Source organism: Chrysoperla carnea, chromosome 1, assembly GCF_905475395.1.
Source record: "Chrysoperla carnea chromosome 1, inChrCarn1.1, whole genome shotgun sequence".
Taxonomy (NCBI): Eukaryota; Metazoa; Arthropoda; class Insecta; order Neuroptera; family Chrysopidae; genus Chrysoperla; species Chrysoperla carnea.
In genome coordinates this window covers 80959888-80978460 of record NC_058337.1, presented here as the reverse complement: position 1 = coordinate 80978460, position 18573 = coordinate 80959888, and the positions used below count along the sequence as shown (strand labels likewise).

At 28.9% G+C, this 18573-nt stretch overlaps 1 protein-coding gene across 1 annotated transcript in view; it reads left to right on the top strand.

The window, feature by feature from the left end:
• Nucleotides 1–8724, top strand: part of LOC123305685 (attractin-like protein 1) — a 29151-nt gene extending 20427 nt beyond the window's left edge. Inside the window, exons 3-5 of the mRNA XM_044887473.1 lie at nt 3385–5629; nt 5949–6330; nt 7171–8724. Of these exons, the coding sequence (XP_044743408.1) occupies nt 3385–5629; nt 5949–6330; nt 7171–7678 (3135 nt within the window). The 3' untranslated portion in view covers nt 7679–8724. The remainder of the gene's footprint in view (nt 1–3384; nt 5630–5948; nt 6331–7170) is intronic.
• The last annotated feature ends 9849 nt before the right edge of the window (nt 8725–18573 follow it).

The window sequence follows — 18573 nt, the reverse complement described above, 5'->3', positions numbered from 1 at the left end:
ACAGCGAGATATAGTGAGCGAAGCTAGATAGGGTTGCATTTAATCTCCTCTGCATTTTAATTTTTATTCGGATTTAAACTTTCATGAAACTTTATGAAGAGGCAACAGACAGAATACATACAAAGGGTATTATTGATACAGTGATAAGTCCTAAAAAAAGTATTAGGAAAAATTTGTAGAGAATTTTATCTTCTACAACTTTTATAATAAATATAAATACGATTGAACACAAAGGAAACGAGATGTTATAAAAAAAACTGATTTTTGCGATCTTTGACCTTGAATATCTAAGAACGCTCACACCTGACCATATTTGACTTTTGAGACAACATTTGTACTATCAAAATAAAGGTTTTTACAAAAATTCAGCTTATTCCGTTGGATTTCGAGGTGAAACCCTAAGATGATTAGAGTAATATACATGTGTACTTTTGCTTTTTCTATTTACGCCCATACGGTGCGACAGGCGGGAGCCGGTAGAAAATACTGAGTATACTCAATAAACATGCGAACTGTTGCCTTTTCAATTTATGCCCATACAGTGGGACAGAATTACCCTACTTCTGTACAACACATTCTCTTTATTGAACATTTAAAAAAGTATTGGATTTTATATTTTGGACAATTCTCAGCATTTTTTGAACCCTAACATTTTTACCTTACCTCACCGTTTTCGTGATATAAGCATTTGAAAAAATGTGAATTTTCTCAGAAAACTCGTTATTTATTCAAATAAAGATTATTTCGTGGTTTCGGTTAAAATTTTAATTTGAATGTCATTAGATATTATATTTTGGCGAATATCCGCATTTTTATTTTTCAAAAGCTTAAATCTCGAAATCGGTGTGGTAAGGTAAAAAATGTCAAAAGTCAAAAAATACTGAGAATTGTCTAAAATATGAAATCCAATTTTATTATATTTTTTTTAAATGTTAAATAAAGAGAATGTGGTATTCGGAAGTAGGATAATTCTGCCCCACTGTATGTATGTTTATTGAGTACACTCAGTAACATTTTCCACCGGCTTCCATAAAAATCAACTGACGAGCAGTCAATTCCTTGGTAAGACCAGTCCTTGTTTTTCTGTTTTATTTCTTCGATTATTTTGAATTTAATATGAAAAGATAGAACGTGTTAAGAAAAGAAAGCGGTATAACAGGGCATTTCAATAACTATTTCATTTGAAAAACACGTTGTTTTCAATTGTTTAAAACTCAAAATAATTTTTGAATTCGTTACTATTAAGCTAGCTAGTCGCTACAGGGTGATGATTTCCTGTGGATAAGAAGTTAAGGAATTGGACCATTAAATTCTCGGATAATGTCCCATCAATTCCAACTTCTGTGTCATTTACGCTAGTAATCTAATATTGGTATACCGCTCAGCTATGATAAATATTATATCATAATGTAACAAATGAGACGCGAAGACAGATGCTTTATTTTTATTTTTTATGTTTAATAACATCATAAATATCAAAAGATAGAGAGAATATGTGTGAATATGTATTTAATAAACCAGCTGCTGCTTCTGTTTTGCTACACTACCATATTGTTTGGTTGGGTGTCATCGATATCCGGTTCTTTTTGAATATGACACACTAGTAGTACACATATATAAAAATATGAGAACATATGTATTATGTTTATATTATAACTGTGTAGCATCAATTGCCATTAATAATTTCTTGTTATTGAACTAGATGTGTATCGTGGCCCTACCCGCCTAGCAATTCTGTTTACCGTTTTATTTTGTTCTAAGACTTCTCCTTATTAAAGTAAATAAAAAAATAAAAAATTAATTCACTTATATTCAAAGACTAAAACTTCTATTTAGCTCACGAGTTTAACTATTATTACTTCTTCCCATTTCGATCCTATAACAATTTATAAAATAACGAGATATTTAGATTTACTCATTCATAATTCTAATGTTCTCAAAATCTATACTCGAAATCTTTATAAGATTCGCTTTTGCTCATGAACCAATCCAAATTGCACGAGGAATTTGTTTTTTTACCTTTTACTATTGATGCTGCAAAAATTAAGCTATATTTTAATTTTGTTTGCAGAGAAATTTTTCCTCAACAATAACTTCTCGATGAATTTTTGTAATAACTAATTTTTTTTTGTATTATAAGCCGTAAAAGGTAAATATCAATTTCAGAACTTATATTGACAATACTTATAATTTAAACGGCGCTTAGACCAAAGTATAGTATCATTCAAATTTTGTTTTCAAAATTTAAATTAATGTAATTTTAATTCAAAAGATCATTTTTATCACTAACAGAATTAATCAAAATTATATTCTAAGGTTAATTTTGAGTACTCTACAATCGATCTATATAAGCGAAAGTCTGAATAAAAATGTTCATTTTTTTTAAATTGTTAAAAAAAAGCAAATGGAACCGATGTTTGATCGAAGCAAAACTATTATCTCGAATTGCCGAGGAAATTCTGCATAAAATACTTTGTTCCAGATTTTTCCAACTTTGTCGGGCAAAAGACCATTTTTATCACTCACAGAATTAATCAAAATTTGAAGATATTCTAAAGTTAATTTTAAGCACTCTTTAAACTTTTGTTCTATCTCTTATATTATTCTCGGTTTACAAGAATAATATAAGAGATAGATAGATCCTACGGACCTAATTAATCCATTTTCGTTTATACAATCGTCCGCCTGCCTGTACGTCAACACGGTAACTCAAATCACAAAGAGATTCTGATCTGAAATTTGTATAGCGTACTCAGGGTGTTTAAGTTCATAAATGATCAACATAGGCTAATAGGGTCACTGGTCCGTAGGTCTCTTAAATTATTCTTGTAAACCGAGAATAATATAAGAGATAGATAGAGCTATGTTGATCATTTATGAACTTAAACACCCTGAGTACGCTATAAAAATTTCAGATCAGAATCTCTTTGTGATTTGAGTTACCGTGTTGACGTACAGGCAGGCGGACGATTGTATAAACGAAAATGGATTAATTAGGTTATTTTATGAACACTCATACCAAAATTTTTTTAGTACCATCAATATTCAAATTTTCAAATTCAAGCATTACAAATATGGGACTAAATTTGATATATTTGATATATATATACAAGGAAAAACAAGTTCTAACTAATGTAACTTTACTTAACTGCATTAACTACAAAAATACTTGCTGAAAAACAATCGCGAACATGTGTGATTTGAAACGCTGGATGTAAACTATCTTTCCGTTTCTTCTTTTTCCCATTCGTTAGGTTTAGTCATTTTTTTTGTATGGACATCACATCTCCTCCCCATATATATTTTAAATGTTGGCATCTTCATACACGTTTACAATTAGCTTAGTTAAAATTTAAAATAATGTATTCCCTTTTTGAATTTTAGGGGCATGGTGAATGTTCATGGGAACACCATCGTTGCGAATGTAAAGGTGTTTGGACTGGTGCTGATTGTAGTCAACGTGTTGAAAAAGGTTACTGGGTGTCTATTACGCCGGTAGATTATACACCACCAGGATTTGCAAGCGCTGGCGCTATTGTATGGCGTGATACATTATACGTAGTATCTGGACAAAGTTTTGGTACACCTTCATCAGCTGTTATTTTCACATACGATTTTAATGGTAATGTTTGGGAAACTCCACAAGTCGAAGGTGTTGGCCCTGGACATCGTTATGGACATTCAAGTGTCTTATATGGTGATAAAGTTTTTGTATACGGCGGTGTTTGGGGGAATCGTGGTGCTACTAAAGAATTATGGGCATTTGATGTCAGTGCCAAAATATGGGAAAATATTACAGTAAAAGCTTTACCATGTAATTCCTCCTACTCGTTATGTGGCCCTCTAAAATCTTCGGGTCATACTGCAACCGTGTTTACGAGTGGTAACAAGAAATCAGATCGGATGATTGTTATTTTTGGACATTCACCACAATTTGGGTACTTGAATACGGTACAAGAATACTATTTTGGTACCAGAGAGTGGACAATTGTCGAAACAAAAGGGTTTCCTGTTAAAGGTGGTTATGGCCATAGCAGTGCATATGATCCATTTAGCCAGAAAATTTATGTTTATGGTGGAATTGTCTCGGAAAGTGAATCGACTCAAGTATTAAATCCGAAATTATACTCATATGAGCCACACTCGAAAGTATGGACAATGCTAACGAATGCACCTTCGGCCCGATATTTACACACTGCATTGTTCATAAATCGTGGTTTAATGATGGTTTTTGGCGGATATACTCATAACGATACGTCTCAAAGTTATGGGGCAAAATGTTACAGTAGTGAGTTTTTGGCATACGATGTTTTATGTGATTCGTGGACAATGTTATCAACACCAGTTGAAATACAAGCGGATTTAGCTCGATTTGGACATTCCGCTGTAACTTTTGAAGGTTCTATGTACATTTATGGTGGTTTTGATGGGCAAATGCTATCAGATATTCTAAAATATACTCCGGGAAATTGCTCCTATTTTAAAACGCAATCTGATTGTTTAAATAACAAGCCTGGCGTAAAATGTGTATGGGAACGACGTGGTGCAAAGTGTTTTTCAATTGCTGAAGTTCCTCCAGCATTGTTATCAAAAGATCGTGAAGATTACATGCGATGTCCAGAAGAGAATCGTACATCAATTGCTCATACAATTTTCTTAAATACTGAACGCTGTTCTGCCTTACCAGATTGTTTTAGCTGTGTCCAAACCACTTGGGGATGTAAATGGTGCGGAAGTTATTGTTCAAAAGAACGTTGTCGTAATACAACCGGTGTTTCAGCCCCGATTACGAATTTATCACTCTGCCCGGCAGATCCAAATCCGATTTGCCGAACTCTTCACACTTGTACAGCATGTTCAGCAAACCATCCATGTCATTGGGATTATGAATCACATTGTAGTGCATCGCGTAATATTTCTGAACAACAACATCACGTTCAACAACCAGAACCGATTTCGTGTCCAACGGTTTGCTCGGATTTAACATCATGTACAAATTGTACGCAGGAAGAATGTATTTGGTGTCAAAATGAAGGGCGTTGTGTTGATAAAAATGCGTACATAATATCATTCCCTTACGGACAATGCCGTGAATGGACGACAGTTAATACTCGTTGCCGTAGTGGAAATCCAGGTGGTGCAGTCTCCCAGTGTGCGTATTATACATCGTGCGCGCAATGTAGAGATGATCCAGCGTGTGGATGGTGCGATGATGGATCCCGCACAGGGCTAGGTACTTGCATGGCAGGTGGATATCAAGGTCCCAATTTACATGACCATTCATTGCCATCAAGTACATGTCCTTCTGAACGATGGCATTTTACAAATTGTCCAAAATGTCAATGTAATGGCCATTCAACATGTGATACATTTGAACGATGCATAATGCCATGCCGTAATGACTCAATTGGAGCACATTGTGAAAAATGTCGTGATGGTTATTGGGGTAATCCTGTAAATGGTGGACGATGTCAACCATGTCAATGTAATGGACAAGCTACGAAATGTAATCATGAGACGGGTAAATGTTATTGTACAACTAAAGGTCTTACTGGTGATCATTGTGAAAAATGTGATGCACCTAATCATTATACGGGAGATCCATCAGTAAACAAAGGATCGTGTTATTGTAAGTAGATCAGCAAGAAAAAAATTCACTGAAATACTACACTGAAGCAACCTGCATTTTAAATTATTATGTATCTTCAAAAATTATACCGCTTTCTATCCCCGTTATATGATTTTTTTTCTAATTTTACGCGTAGTAACTTTGATACGTAAAAAATGCGCGAAGCGGTGTGAATTTTATACATCTAGTCTTTAGAGAACGCCTTATAAATTTAAAATTAAGTTTAGTTAACTTATAAAATTTCAGTTTGGTTTTCTGAGAATTTTAAAAATAAATTCTTCACAATTAGAAATTTCTAATTTACAATTATCTGTTTCAGATGAATTAACAATTGATTATCAATTTACATTTAATCTATCTAAAAAAGAGGATCGCCATTATACACAAATTAATTTTCGTAATTCACCGATAAAACCAGATATTGATGCCGATTTTACCATAACATGTTCTGTATTAGCTAAAATGAATATAACGGTGAAATCAGCGAATAATGTTGAAAAGGCTGTATTATCAGCACATAACTGCACAAATTTTCGAACAAAATTCTCAAAATCTGATTTTAATTTTGGTTTAGAAGATAATGTCACACAAACTGTTTTTTATGTATATGTATATGATTTCCAACCGCCATTATGGATTACAATCTCATTCTCGCAATATCCAAAATTAAATTTACAACAATTTTTTATCACGTTTTCATCGTAAGTATAATTTTTAATTTTTACTACATATTTCCTAATAATAATAATGGGATTTTATCAATTAACTCTATTTATTAGACTCATTAAGTTTATTTATTTAATTTCTATAATCTCTAAGCATTATTCTTGGAATCGAAGAAAGGGAGTTAAATACACATAGGAATCTAGAAAAATTTTCCATTTTTTTTTATAAAAATTTTGACAACATTTACCTGTAATTTGAAAGATCAAACTGCCTAAAACCTTTACGTACATAACTGGTTATTGCCTTCTTACCTATAAATTGGCAGTTAAATCATCATTAAATTGCTTGTTCAAACTCTGTTGCGGCAGCAAATTTATAATAATTTTATTTGCTCACAGTACTCGAATACTAAAAATAGCATCTTTTAGCAAATTAACCCTATTATTACGGGAAATTTTCACTCATAAAGGTATGCAATAAGTTTGATTATTTGCTTTTTACTAAACTGGCTTGCATGACAAACGAATGTAGTTCTTTTTTAATTGTTATCCAAGAATTCAAATTATCTGCTTTATTATAATTTTTTTTCTTATCAATTGTGATAAATGAGAAGTTAATAGGAACCAGTATCATGACTACTGTTATATAACTACAGATCATGCCAGCCTTCTCTTATGTTTTTTCCACAACGTGGCCACGGCTTGGTTAAATAAAGATAGTAACTAACTAACATACTTACATAGCCAGTATTAAGAACATAAGTGAAATTCAGACGACAAAAAGTGGATGCAATTCATACGGTTTTAATCGTTGAGTTAAAATTATCAGTTGTCATCTAATCAACCTACATTGATCAATTTTGTTTTTCTTTCTAGATGTTTCTTGGCATTACTTTTAGTAGCAGCCATAATGTGGAAAATTAAACAAAAATATGATATGTATCGACGTCGTCAACGTATTATTGTTGAAATGGAGCAAATGGCTTCCCGACCATTCTCACAGGTTCTTGTAGAAATCGAACCACACGATAACACACTGTATCAAACAACTACTGGGACTGATCAACAAAATATTATTCAATCAACACGTAACAACAGTAACTTAAACACAAAACGTAATAAAAAAGATTCTCCATCACCTATAGCGTTAGAACCGTGCGCTGGAAATCGTGCCGCTGTGCTATCCTTACTAGTACGTTTACCTACTGGTGGGGAGCTATATACACCAATTGGACAATCTGCTGGTTTGGCGGTAGCAAGTGCACTAGTAACGCTGGGTAATCCACGGCGAAGTAGTGTCGATATGCCAAAAATGAATAGCGAACAGGGTAAAGGTAAAATGGGACGTAAAGGACAAAGCCAACATCCAGATGGTTGTATATAAAATATTAATCTTGGTCGATTGATCAAATGAACAAGAACAGGTTATGTTTGAAGTTATGCGAGTGAATGTGTAAATGTGTGTGCGTTTTTCGGTCTTGTATACGCAAGAGGTGCTAATTAATTTTTATTTCTCTTTTTTTCTTTTTTTTTTTTTTTTTGTTTCTGAGAGAGATTTTGAGTACAGAGTGTCTACTACAGTAAACCTTTGTCCATTTCCCGATATTTCTAAGGCTCACATTTTTTTTTATTACAAAGTAGTTTTCGTTAACTGTATCAAGGGGTCTCCTTTAGTTTAGAGTCAAGACAATATGTTCGAATTTTTGCCTTATTTTGCATCCATACGATGATTCTAAATTTGCCTTTTATTATGTGCTTAAACAGATTTTATCAGACTCTTCGCTTTCCTAATAATGCTAGTAAGAGAACTTTAAAAATAATGGTGCAGAAGATCGGGTAAAAAAAGTCAAGATGGTTCAAATTAGTAATTACATATGTAGCAAACAATAGCGAAGCATATTTGACCAGAATTTTTGTTTAAACATTTAATATAAAGCAATTTCGAAGTCACCAGTATGAGAGAAAATACTTTTCTTTCAAATTACACGCATTTTCATTTTGTCAAACATGGAACACAATATGTATACGATATCACAACTCATTTAAGTAGCTAAAGTTAGTTTTAAGGTAAAGAGAAATAATTAACTGTACTCTAAAATTTTCTTATAACTGTTTTACATCAATGTTCTTTGTTTGACATAACAAATATAGCGTTTAATTTAAAGTAAAAAATAGTTTTAAAACAGTATGGCTAAAAATGGCGTCATTGTCATGAGTCTTTAGAAAAGTTTTCTATTTTATACTAACGTGTGTTACCTTCGCGGCATACCATACCAAAAAGCCTTTAAAGGAAAGTAGATATTTTTGTATTTTTTAGAAAATGGTCGATGATATTTTCCCATGTCGTATGATAATCTATGGAGCCATTTATTAATTAAATATATATTCTCAGACTGATTTTTATTCTTTAGATCTTAGATATTTGCTTATTTCACACAATTTATTTATCAATCATTTTTCTTTATTAAGCCATTGTTTTTTATGCGAATCTTTTTCCTCTTTCTCCAATTATATATTAGGAATAAAAAATACTCATAAAACTGTCGTTTCCATTAAGTTCTCAAATGATAAGTGAAAACATCTGAATTTAAAAAAAATGCTTTGATGAAGAAGTAATTACATAGAGGATAATTTTTTGGTTTACATTTTATAGGAAAAATATAAAATTTTGTCATGTGAATTTTAGAAAATGGGAAATGAATACCCGAAAACGTAAATTAAAAAAAAAAATTATAAGAATGTTTCATGGTAGATACATATATATATGAGTGGCAAACTCAAAGGTCCCTTGAATTTGAAACTCTTTGTAAAAAAAAATGTAAAAACTCTTTGTAAAGCAAATGCCACTATATCTTGTGAACTTCCTCAAATTTAATAAAAGATCTGACAATCAAATTTTTATTGGATTATAAAACAGGCATTAGAAATAGGATACCTTGCTTTTAATTTTATAGAATGAAGATAGTAATTTTAGCTTTTAACAGGGCTGAAATGATAACAAAAAAGTTTAGATTAAGTAATAAAGTTTAAAAACTACATATGTCTTCTGTTTTTAACAGCTTATCAACAAAAAAATTAGAAAAATCTCAACGAATATTATACGCTATCTTTGTATACCGACCTTCAAATTGGAGAAATATTCGTTAATTTACCTAAAAATGAGGAAATATCACAAATTAGGCCCTAGGCCCTCATTTAAAGAAATTTTATTTTGTGCAATTTCTTTTTTACTTTGAAGGTATTTGCTCTACACTATTATTACTCCCCAAAAATCTAAGGGATGAACAAATTTAATTTAATGATACTTTTAACTTTTCCATGTTCATTACCATTTTGTAAATATAGATTTTAGTTAACAAAAATGTAGTGCCAACTTAGTATATTAAAATTCATCATCATATTTATTACCTCACTATTCAAGTTGCACAACCATTATTATTTAGCTTCATGAAAAGCAAAGACACTTGAGTTGCACAGTAGCTTACATTACCTTTATGTGGAATGGATTATGAATACTGAATAGTATTTTTAAGTTACGGCGGACATGGAAATAAGAGCAGTATTCATAATAATTCTTTGCGGTATCAAAAAACAAAAATTTTACTGATGTGAAGGGAATAGGAATGAATATCGAAAAAGGAGTGGTTAAACATAGATTAAATAGAGTAATATTCAAACGAATATTATAATCATCTTATTCAGCTGTCAATTCAATACGTTTTAAGTTGCACCTTGTTCTTTATTTATTCTTATCAACATTAGTTTGCTTATAATACTTTTGCTTATAGTAATTTTTCAAGCAAAGTCTATGAATCTTGCCCGGAGTCTTGATTCGGATATCGTGGTTATTTGCAGTAGATGTGTTTATGCTTATGTTAAATTGGAAAACTATTTGTGCGATTCTTAAATTTGTCAAATTATTTTCAAAAATCTATGCTAACATTTTGTTCATCCCTTAAATCAATTTGAATCTTAAAGGCACTAAATGGCTCACCTTCTATTATTCCTTTTGCAATTTTACTAGACTTTCTATTTACAGTTTGTTAATTGTATGTCTCGGAAGTGTGTGTGGTTTTGTACTTAAAAAAGTTCATTCGCTTTCCATCCCATTTTGCTGCGCCATTTTGTAATGCTTTTATATTAATTTTTTAACTTGTATGATTGACTTGTAATAATATAGTTTTTGCCTTTTTTTCTTTTTTTATTGTATTTGTATCTCGGTAAAGAATCGCCATAAGAAAAGAAACAACAATAACATTTTTGGTGTATTTTGGTAACTTAAATTTTATTTAACGTCAAAGTTCATGTAAAAATTTTACGTTATATTTCGTGAAATTTTTTTGTACCTAAGCATTTTTAAAGAAAGTTATAATCTTTTTTGAAATTTTGGTTTAATTAAAAAGCAAAGTATTCGTTGCGTGCATAAGTAAAAATTTAGGGCCGTGTGTGGAAATATTTATCAGTTCTAAATCTTTTCATTATATTATTAATATGAGTTTTTACACGATGAGTTCATAATGATATTGCCTATATTTTTATATAATAATGTTATTTATTAAAAAATATACGCAATATTTTTATATAAATTATGAAATAATTGTTTGAAAACTCATATTAATAATATAATAATGAAAACTCATATTAATAATATAATAATGAGCGCGGCGCTAACATACTACTGTTGCTGTTAAAACCCCCAATGGGTTTTTACCTTTATTAAAGTCATGAAAACGTGTAAACATAAACTAATAATAATAATTTCCATTAGATGGCAGCAGTTTTTTAATATTTACTGTGTATCCTCAAAAATTATGAACTTATGTACAAAATTTTAGAAAAAGCATTCCATGTTCGTGTTAATTATTAAGAGGTCAACCAAACTACAATAATGAAAATTTTAAAAAGTAAAACATCGTATATTTAAAAAAAATTAAATAAATAAATTTTTGAGAAAAATAAATGAATACACACCACACATATTTTTAATAATACTTAAAATAAGGCAAAATAAAAAAAAACAAATAAACAAAAGTTATAGGTTTTTCCGAATTTGATTTTAGTTACTCGAATTTGTTCAGTTTAGCCACACATCACAATGCTAATTTTTAAAACAATTATAATCCATATATTTTATAGTAAATTATTATATTATTATTTAAAAAGGTTATGATTTTTGGTAGTTAAAAAAAAAATAATGGCATATTATTGGTTGTTACATGAAGTTCTAGATGGAAATGCGGACGGTGTATAAGCTCTCTGAAACGAAAATGACAATGTGTATACAATATGGGATCTGTGAGTCGATTAACTATGAAAATATGTATAGCTAAAATACAATATTCAGAAGGAAATTAAAATTAAACAGATTCCTTTGTAAAAATTATCAGATTTGTTTTGTTTTAAGGAATTTGAAGTTGATTATCCTTTACTTAAATTTTCAAATTTATATTTTCTTTCATAAGAACGCGGATTATACCTGCTTCGAACGGCAGCTCACGATGAACATGGGGGATAATTTTATTTACTTTGCTTATTCATTCTGTAATATGAATTTGGACAAATAATACATGGAATGAAAAATAGAATCGGCTCACTACTTCTTGTCAATACCAAATAATCATCTTAAATGCTTTTATCTTGGATAATGTATATAACACGTGTGACGTAAGGCTAAGCGATCGACCAAACCGCGATAATTTTTGAAATACGTGCATACATTTTTTTGAGATAATATTTTCTATCAATATTAACCAAATTAAGTGAGGCAGCTATTTTGACCATATATTGACTTGTTTTCAGTTTTTATGGCTTGTATGTACAGGAATTGTACAAACAAGAATTTCAGGAAAGAACACAAAGATGGAAAAGGACTTCATTTAACCAAACAAGAAAAAAAATAATATTTTACCTTCTAAATCTAGTCTTTATTTGTGGAAAAAAATCAAACCATGCTGGAAAATTTTAATTTTCCAATTTTTTTTAATCGTTTTTTACATATTTAATTTATTTTTGTACTTATTGAGAAAAGTAGATTTTAGTTAAAGTTTCCCAAAAAATTCTATAAAATTGTTAAAATATACACGTCCGAAAAACTCAAAATGATACAAATTTTATATTGAAGATTTGGGGAATTTTTTTTATAAACTCGTTTTAGATATTTTAGATTCGTTTAGGAATTTCAGTTTCGATGTAAAACGTAATTCAGAAATTCCTTTTTTAAAAACAAATAAACACATCACTAATTTTGAAACGCCACCTTTTATGTAACTATTTTCTTTGCATTAATTTTGATCTCACATATAAAATTTTGATTTAAAAAAAAATAATAATAAAATAAAAAAACATTTAGATTTTCTTTCGAAATTCGAAGAGTATATAAAATTTATTGTTATTCATTAAAAATATGATGCAATGATTAAATAATATATTATTAAACAAAAAATAGAAAATGCGATAATGCTTGCTTATTTTTTCGTAATTTTTTATGGATGAAATTATCACAATAATGCCATAAACATTTTGGGTAAGTATAAAAATGATGTTTTGTTTTTCTATAGTGTCGCAACAACCATATTATTCAAGGAATGTTTTAAATTTTTGTACATAATGGCCTAATAATTCTAAAGGCTACCAAGGCCAAATTTTGACAGTAAGCAAAATGAAATATGAAACGCATTTTGATAAAATAAACATTCCTAGTCAAAAATTCTCTTAAGAAATAGTTATTATTAGGTCATTCTTTGTACATTAAAGCTCCATTTTTCCATTATTTTTTATAAATGATCGAGACAATAAAATATCTTAAAAAATTGCATCGATAAGATAAAACGACGTTGAAATGCAAAAAAAGTCATTTAAATATGTTGAAAAAGAATAAAAGACTTTAAAAATAATTATTTTAGAGCTGGAGTAAATTCGATTTTGAAACATTTCACGTATGAGTGTTATTTTTACATCTGTAGTGCGATTAGAAGATTGTTGTAACAAAAAATAAGCTAAATATTTGATGAAACTATGAACAAAAATCGTAAAGTAGGTATTAAATACTTACTCAATCAAATTTACACTAACTTTAAAATAAGATATCCCAATTAAGGAGTTGACAAAATCTTTAATAAATGTTAAAAAAAATTTTTTTTTGTAATATAATTTTAAATAATTTATGAAATTTATTCTGGAATATTAAAACATTCTTTTTTATTTGAATTTATTATTATTTAACCAAAAAAATTGCTGTATTTTGGGTATGTGTTTCGTCGTTGGGTAAAAAAAAAGTTTACATTAATTATTATTTTTATCCCCGACGAAAAAAAGGGATGTTATAAGTTTATCACTGCTATGTGAGTATCTGTGAAGTTAATGGAGAGTGTTCTTAGCTATGTATAAAGAAAATCGGTTCAGGTTGGAGAAAGTTACAAATAAAAATCCACATTTGTCGGGGGCTATTAAAATTTTGTAAACTTCAGTTCTCAATATTATATTATCGGCATCATGATATCCGCAGTTTTTGAAACTATTAATCCAAATATTTTTTGTTAATTTATTTTTGTTTAGAATTTTTTTTTATCTAATGTCATAAAAAGATTTATCAAAAAAATAATAATTGTGGCTAAAAAAATTAAGCAGTTAACTGGAAATAAAGAGAAATTAAATTATATTTGCACTATTTTTTAATTTTTTGGATAATTTTTCAAGTATCTGTCTTATCTCGTATGTGAATAAAAAGTGGTAAAAGTTCAACCCTTATGATCTATAAAAATACATCTTTGATTTCCTTTTAAAATATTTGTAGCCAACGTTTTATTTTACATTACATTAGTCCAATATCAATTTCCTACACAATGACGTCAAGCATTTTGAAAATAAATCATTTCATTTTTAATAATAATTTAATTAAATCATTTTATTGGTTTGCATTTATATTCAATAATTTTATAATTTTAATTGTCAACTCCCAGATTATATATTTATTAAAATATTTAACTGTGCCAATAATTGCAAATTACATGAATATTATTTAATTATTGTATAAATATTTAAGAGAAGTTTTTAAAAGTATAATATTTTAAAAATAAAAATTTATTTAAAAAAAACTCTGCCTAAATTGTTGTACAATATCTTATTTTATTTAAAAAGTTGTAAATATTTATAATGAAGTTTTAGTCACCGAAGAAAACTTCTTTAAGAAATTATAATTATTGCAAAAACATTTTTTTTATTCAGTTTTTAAAATTCATTTAAGAAGGCATTTATAAATGAGATAAATTTTCTGTTAAATATATTAATTATATATATTATTCATATATAATCCAATATTATAAAAACATTTATATATATATTTTTAGTTTTTAATTTGATACTGCCTTGTATTTAATTTTTATGTAAATAATATAATAATTCATTATTCAACAATAGTAACTTCTGATTATAAAAATTCAATATATATAAATAACAAATTACTTTGGGTTTTGTTTTTCTCTCGCCAATAATTAGAACACCATTATTTGATTTTTAAAATTTATTGTGCAGTTTTGTGATGTTTTTATTTGCAGTTTAGTTCCTCATACCAGCTGCGTAGATAATTTATACGGGCTGTATATTTAACTACACGGACTTCAATTCCAACGCTTTTGACTATGAGTACCTACAGGAGACGGTATAAGATCAAGGTCGACCTACATTTAATAACCAGATGACACATATTATATCATGCATGTATGTAATATGCAAAGTATACTAAGTTTAGTCCCAAGTTTGTAACGCTTAAAAATATTAGTGCCAAATTTATGAAAAATTATGAAAAAAGTGAAACTGAAAAAAACGCATTAAAAAAAACCCGATGATTTACTATACATATCCTCAAAAACATTGTTTTTTTCTTTTCTGGAATCTTAGGGTAATATTTTTAAAGGTTTAATGATACCTTTTTATGTAAAAACAAAACTCTCTCTACTTACCATTAAAAATGCATTATCATCGGAAATGAAGCAACATGTCGAAAATTCCGTTGGAAAAAGAGAAAGTTTTTTTAATTGAATACATCAAATATGGTGGAAGCGAGGAAAATGGAAAGAATCAAGTGATGTCTACCATAAAAATTCATTGTCAAATTTCAACTCTGTAGAATAAAAGAAATTATTGATTCAAACAAACAAACTAGTTTAATAAAAGTTTATGTTAAAGCTAATTGCGAATAACTTCGATAGATTTGATCTATCCAGAAAATTATTACAGAGGAAAATATACGATTCGTTCATGAATGTCACTTTCCTACATTTCAACCAAATTTGGCAAGCATAGGATTTCTTAATTTATCAATAAAAAAATAATAAAGACGAAGATATTATTTATGTATTATGTCACAAAAAAAATAACCCATAATTTTGTATGTCAGATTTACCTACTAAAAACATAAAGAAAGAAATTAATTAAAAGAATTAATCTGATATTTTTTTAATTAAATAAATTACAATGAATAGACTACTATAATGTATATATTTATTATATAACGGATTTGTGTGGTATTTAGGTACATAGCTTGTCCAATTTAACAATTCTTTATTCAACATTTTGGTTATCTAATATTTAGGAGATAGGTACATCGAATTTAATAGAAATTTCTATCAATTAATTTCTATAATAATAAACTTTTAATAAAAAAAATGTTTTGTTATAATAACCATTTAATTCATAAAATTTAATTTTTTCAATACAAAGTGTCCCATTAAAGTGATCATTTTTTTTTACATAGGTAAGTACTTGATTAAGGTTGTTGTCGCGATATTTGAGTAGCGTCAGAAAATTCTAAATTTTTGTGTACTTACTAAAGACATGATTATACAATTACCCTTAAAATTGAATCTGATTGACCGTCTAGAATCCGAGATAAATTTAATTAAAAGTTCGATATTTAACATGTGTGGTATACACTCTTTATACTTTTAATAGTTATTAATTTATAAACAAATAAACTAAATGTCAGATATTTTCCAAAAACTAACAGTCTATTAATTGATTTGTTTCGATTCTAAAAAAAAATAAAATAAAAAATTTTTTTGACCGTCTAGTTATTTTTAAAAAATGGTTCAAGTTCAACAATTTATAAGCAAGTATACATAGTAGCGAGTCAGGCAGAAGAGTGTTAGGATTGGTGTTGTATACGTACACATGAATATTGTATGTGCAACGTTTCCACGAGTACAGGCTTGCTTAAATATTATGGATCACTTAGCTACAAGTTCTTATACTTTTACAGCGCGCATATTCCGCAATATATTATATATTATGGAATATGCGCGCTTTAAAAGTATAATAACTTGTAGCTAAGTGATCCATAATATTTAAGCAAGCCTGTACTCGTGGAAACGTTGCACATTGTACCACGACAACTACCTTAACTTTAATTATGATTAATAAACTTTTTTTATTTTCAACTCTAGTGCAAGCAAATTATCTACTGATTATTAGTGTATTATACCACGTGTATATGAAATATATCAAGGTATACTAATTAGTTTAGTCTCTAGTTTGTAACGCATAAATATTGGTGCTACGAATAAAAATTTTGGTATAGGTAGGTGTTTAAAAAATCACCTTATTAGCCAATTTGCGGTTGCCTGTCCGCCCGTCAACATTATAACTCAAAAACAAAAAGAGATATCAAGCTGAAATTTTTATAGCGTGCTCAGGACGTAAAAATTGAGGACGAGTTCGTAAATGAGCAACATGGGTCAACTGACCGTTTTATAGCTCCTACGGACCCATCTTATAAACTGTTAGAGATAGTTCAAATATAAAATTGTTGCAATATTCGTGTACAGTGACCCTCAAATCCCCCGATAACGAGTTTGGACTGATTATATAACGAATTTATAACTTTCGCGAATGAGGATACCGTTCACCCTGAGCACTAGGTACCTCGGAAACAAAGTCTGTCGCGATATTCGTGTTTGCAATCATTTTCATCACTATTAACCGAATTGTGAATTGAGTGTATTTACGGTTAATTTAAAATGCATATTATTTGTTTTTTATTTCTTATAAATCAATTTAGGTCGCAAATTTCTTGACGATCTAACGAATGGAAAACAGAAAACCGTATTCCAATCCGTCTTAAAGTTCCAATTTTCGCATTTAAGTGCTTCATTTCCGCGACTAAATATTTAGAATATATTATTTACCTACTATAAAGTACAGTAGAATCTCGATAACTTAAACCTCGGTAACATAAAAACCTCTGTTACTTCAAAAAATACTATGTTCCCTTCCCATCAGAGCCCAAAACCTCTATAACTTAAAAGACGCAACCTCTATAACTTAAATAAATAATCTCTGTATAGGCCCTCAGTAACTACATAGAAACATGTACATACCTCTATATTAACTAGGGTACATAGAAACATGTACATACCTCTATATTAACCTTTACCTAACATAGACACTTGATAACTTAAAACCTCTATAACTTAAAATATTTTGTGTTTCCCTTGGACTTTAACTTATCGAGATTCTACTGTATTTTATTTTGGAGTAATATTTTTGTCATTTTTAATGAAAATATTAAAATTTTTATTACATATTTGGAGGATATATAAATAATTTATTTCACTCACAAAGAATGAAAATTAATTTTGGAAATTTCTTTAAAATTCGTTTTGTACGTGATCGCTTGATTACGTGATCGATGTAATAACAAATTTGTAGGTAAATTTACTTAATAAAATTAAATATAAAATTTACACAATACTTGTATTACTACAACAAAAAGACATTTTTATAGTTAAAATGACAAATAATTATTTTAACAATTAACTAAGTTTTGTTTATAATTTTAAAGATTTTATTTATTCATTTTTAAATAATAGAAAAAAACAAATATTAATCGATTAAGCGATGAGTGTGACTTTATCAAGGGCTAGTATTGTAAGATTAATATTGAAGGTCTGAAACGATATTATGCACACTATTTTGAGTGTATAATCCTTAACCTTCACATAAATTTTTGAAAAACTTTACAAGGAAAAACGCTAAGTTTTATCATATTTCCTGTCGCGAGCGTATAAAATATTATTGTTATTGCTCGACTTGGAACAATTCAATATTCATAAATCAAATAGGGTAGACTGGGTACGATTGAAATTATTTATTTTATATCGTCCATAGCGTTGACATTCATAAGCCGAGCGTTGAAGTAGATATTAAAACAGCGTGCTTTAAGCTACTTATGTAATAGAATTTAAGCAAAAGTTGATTATTTTTTAAATAAAAGTTACTTTTTTT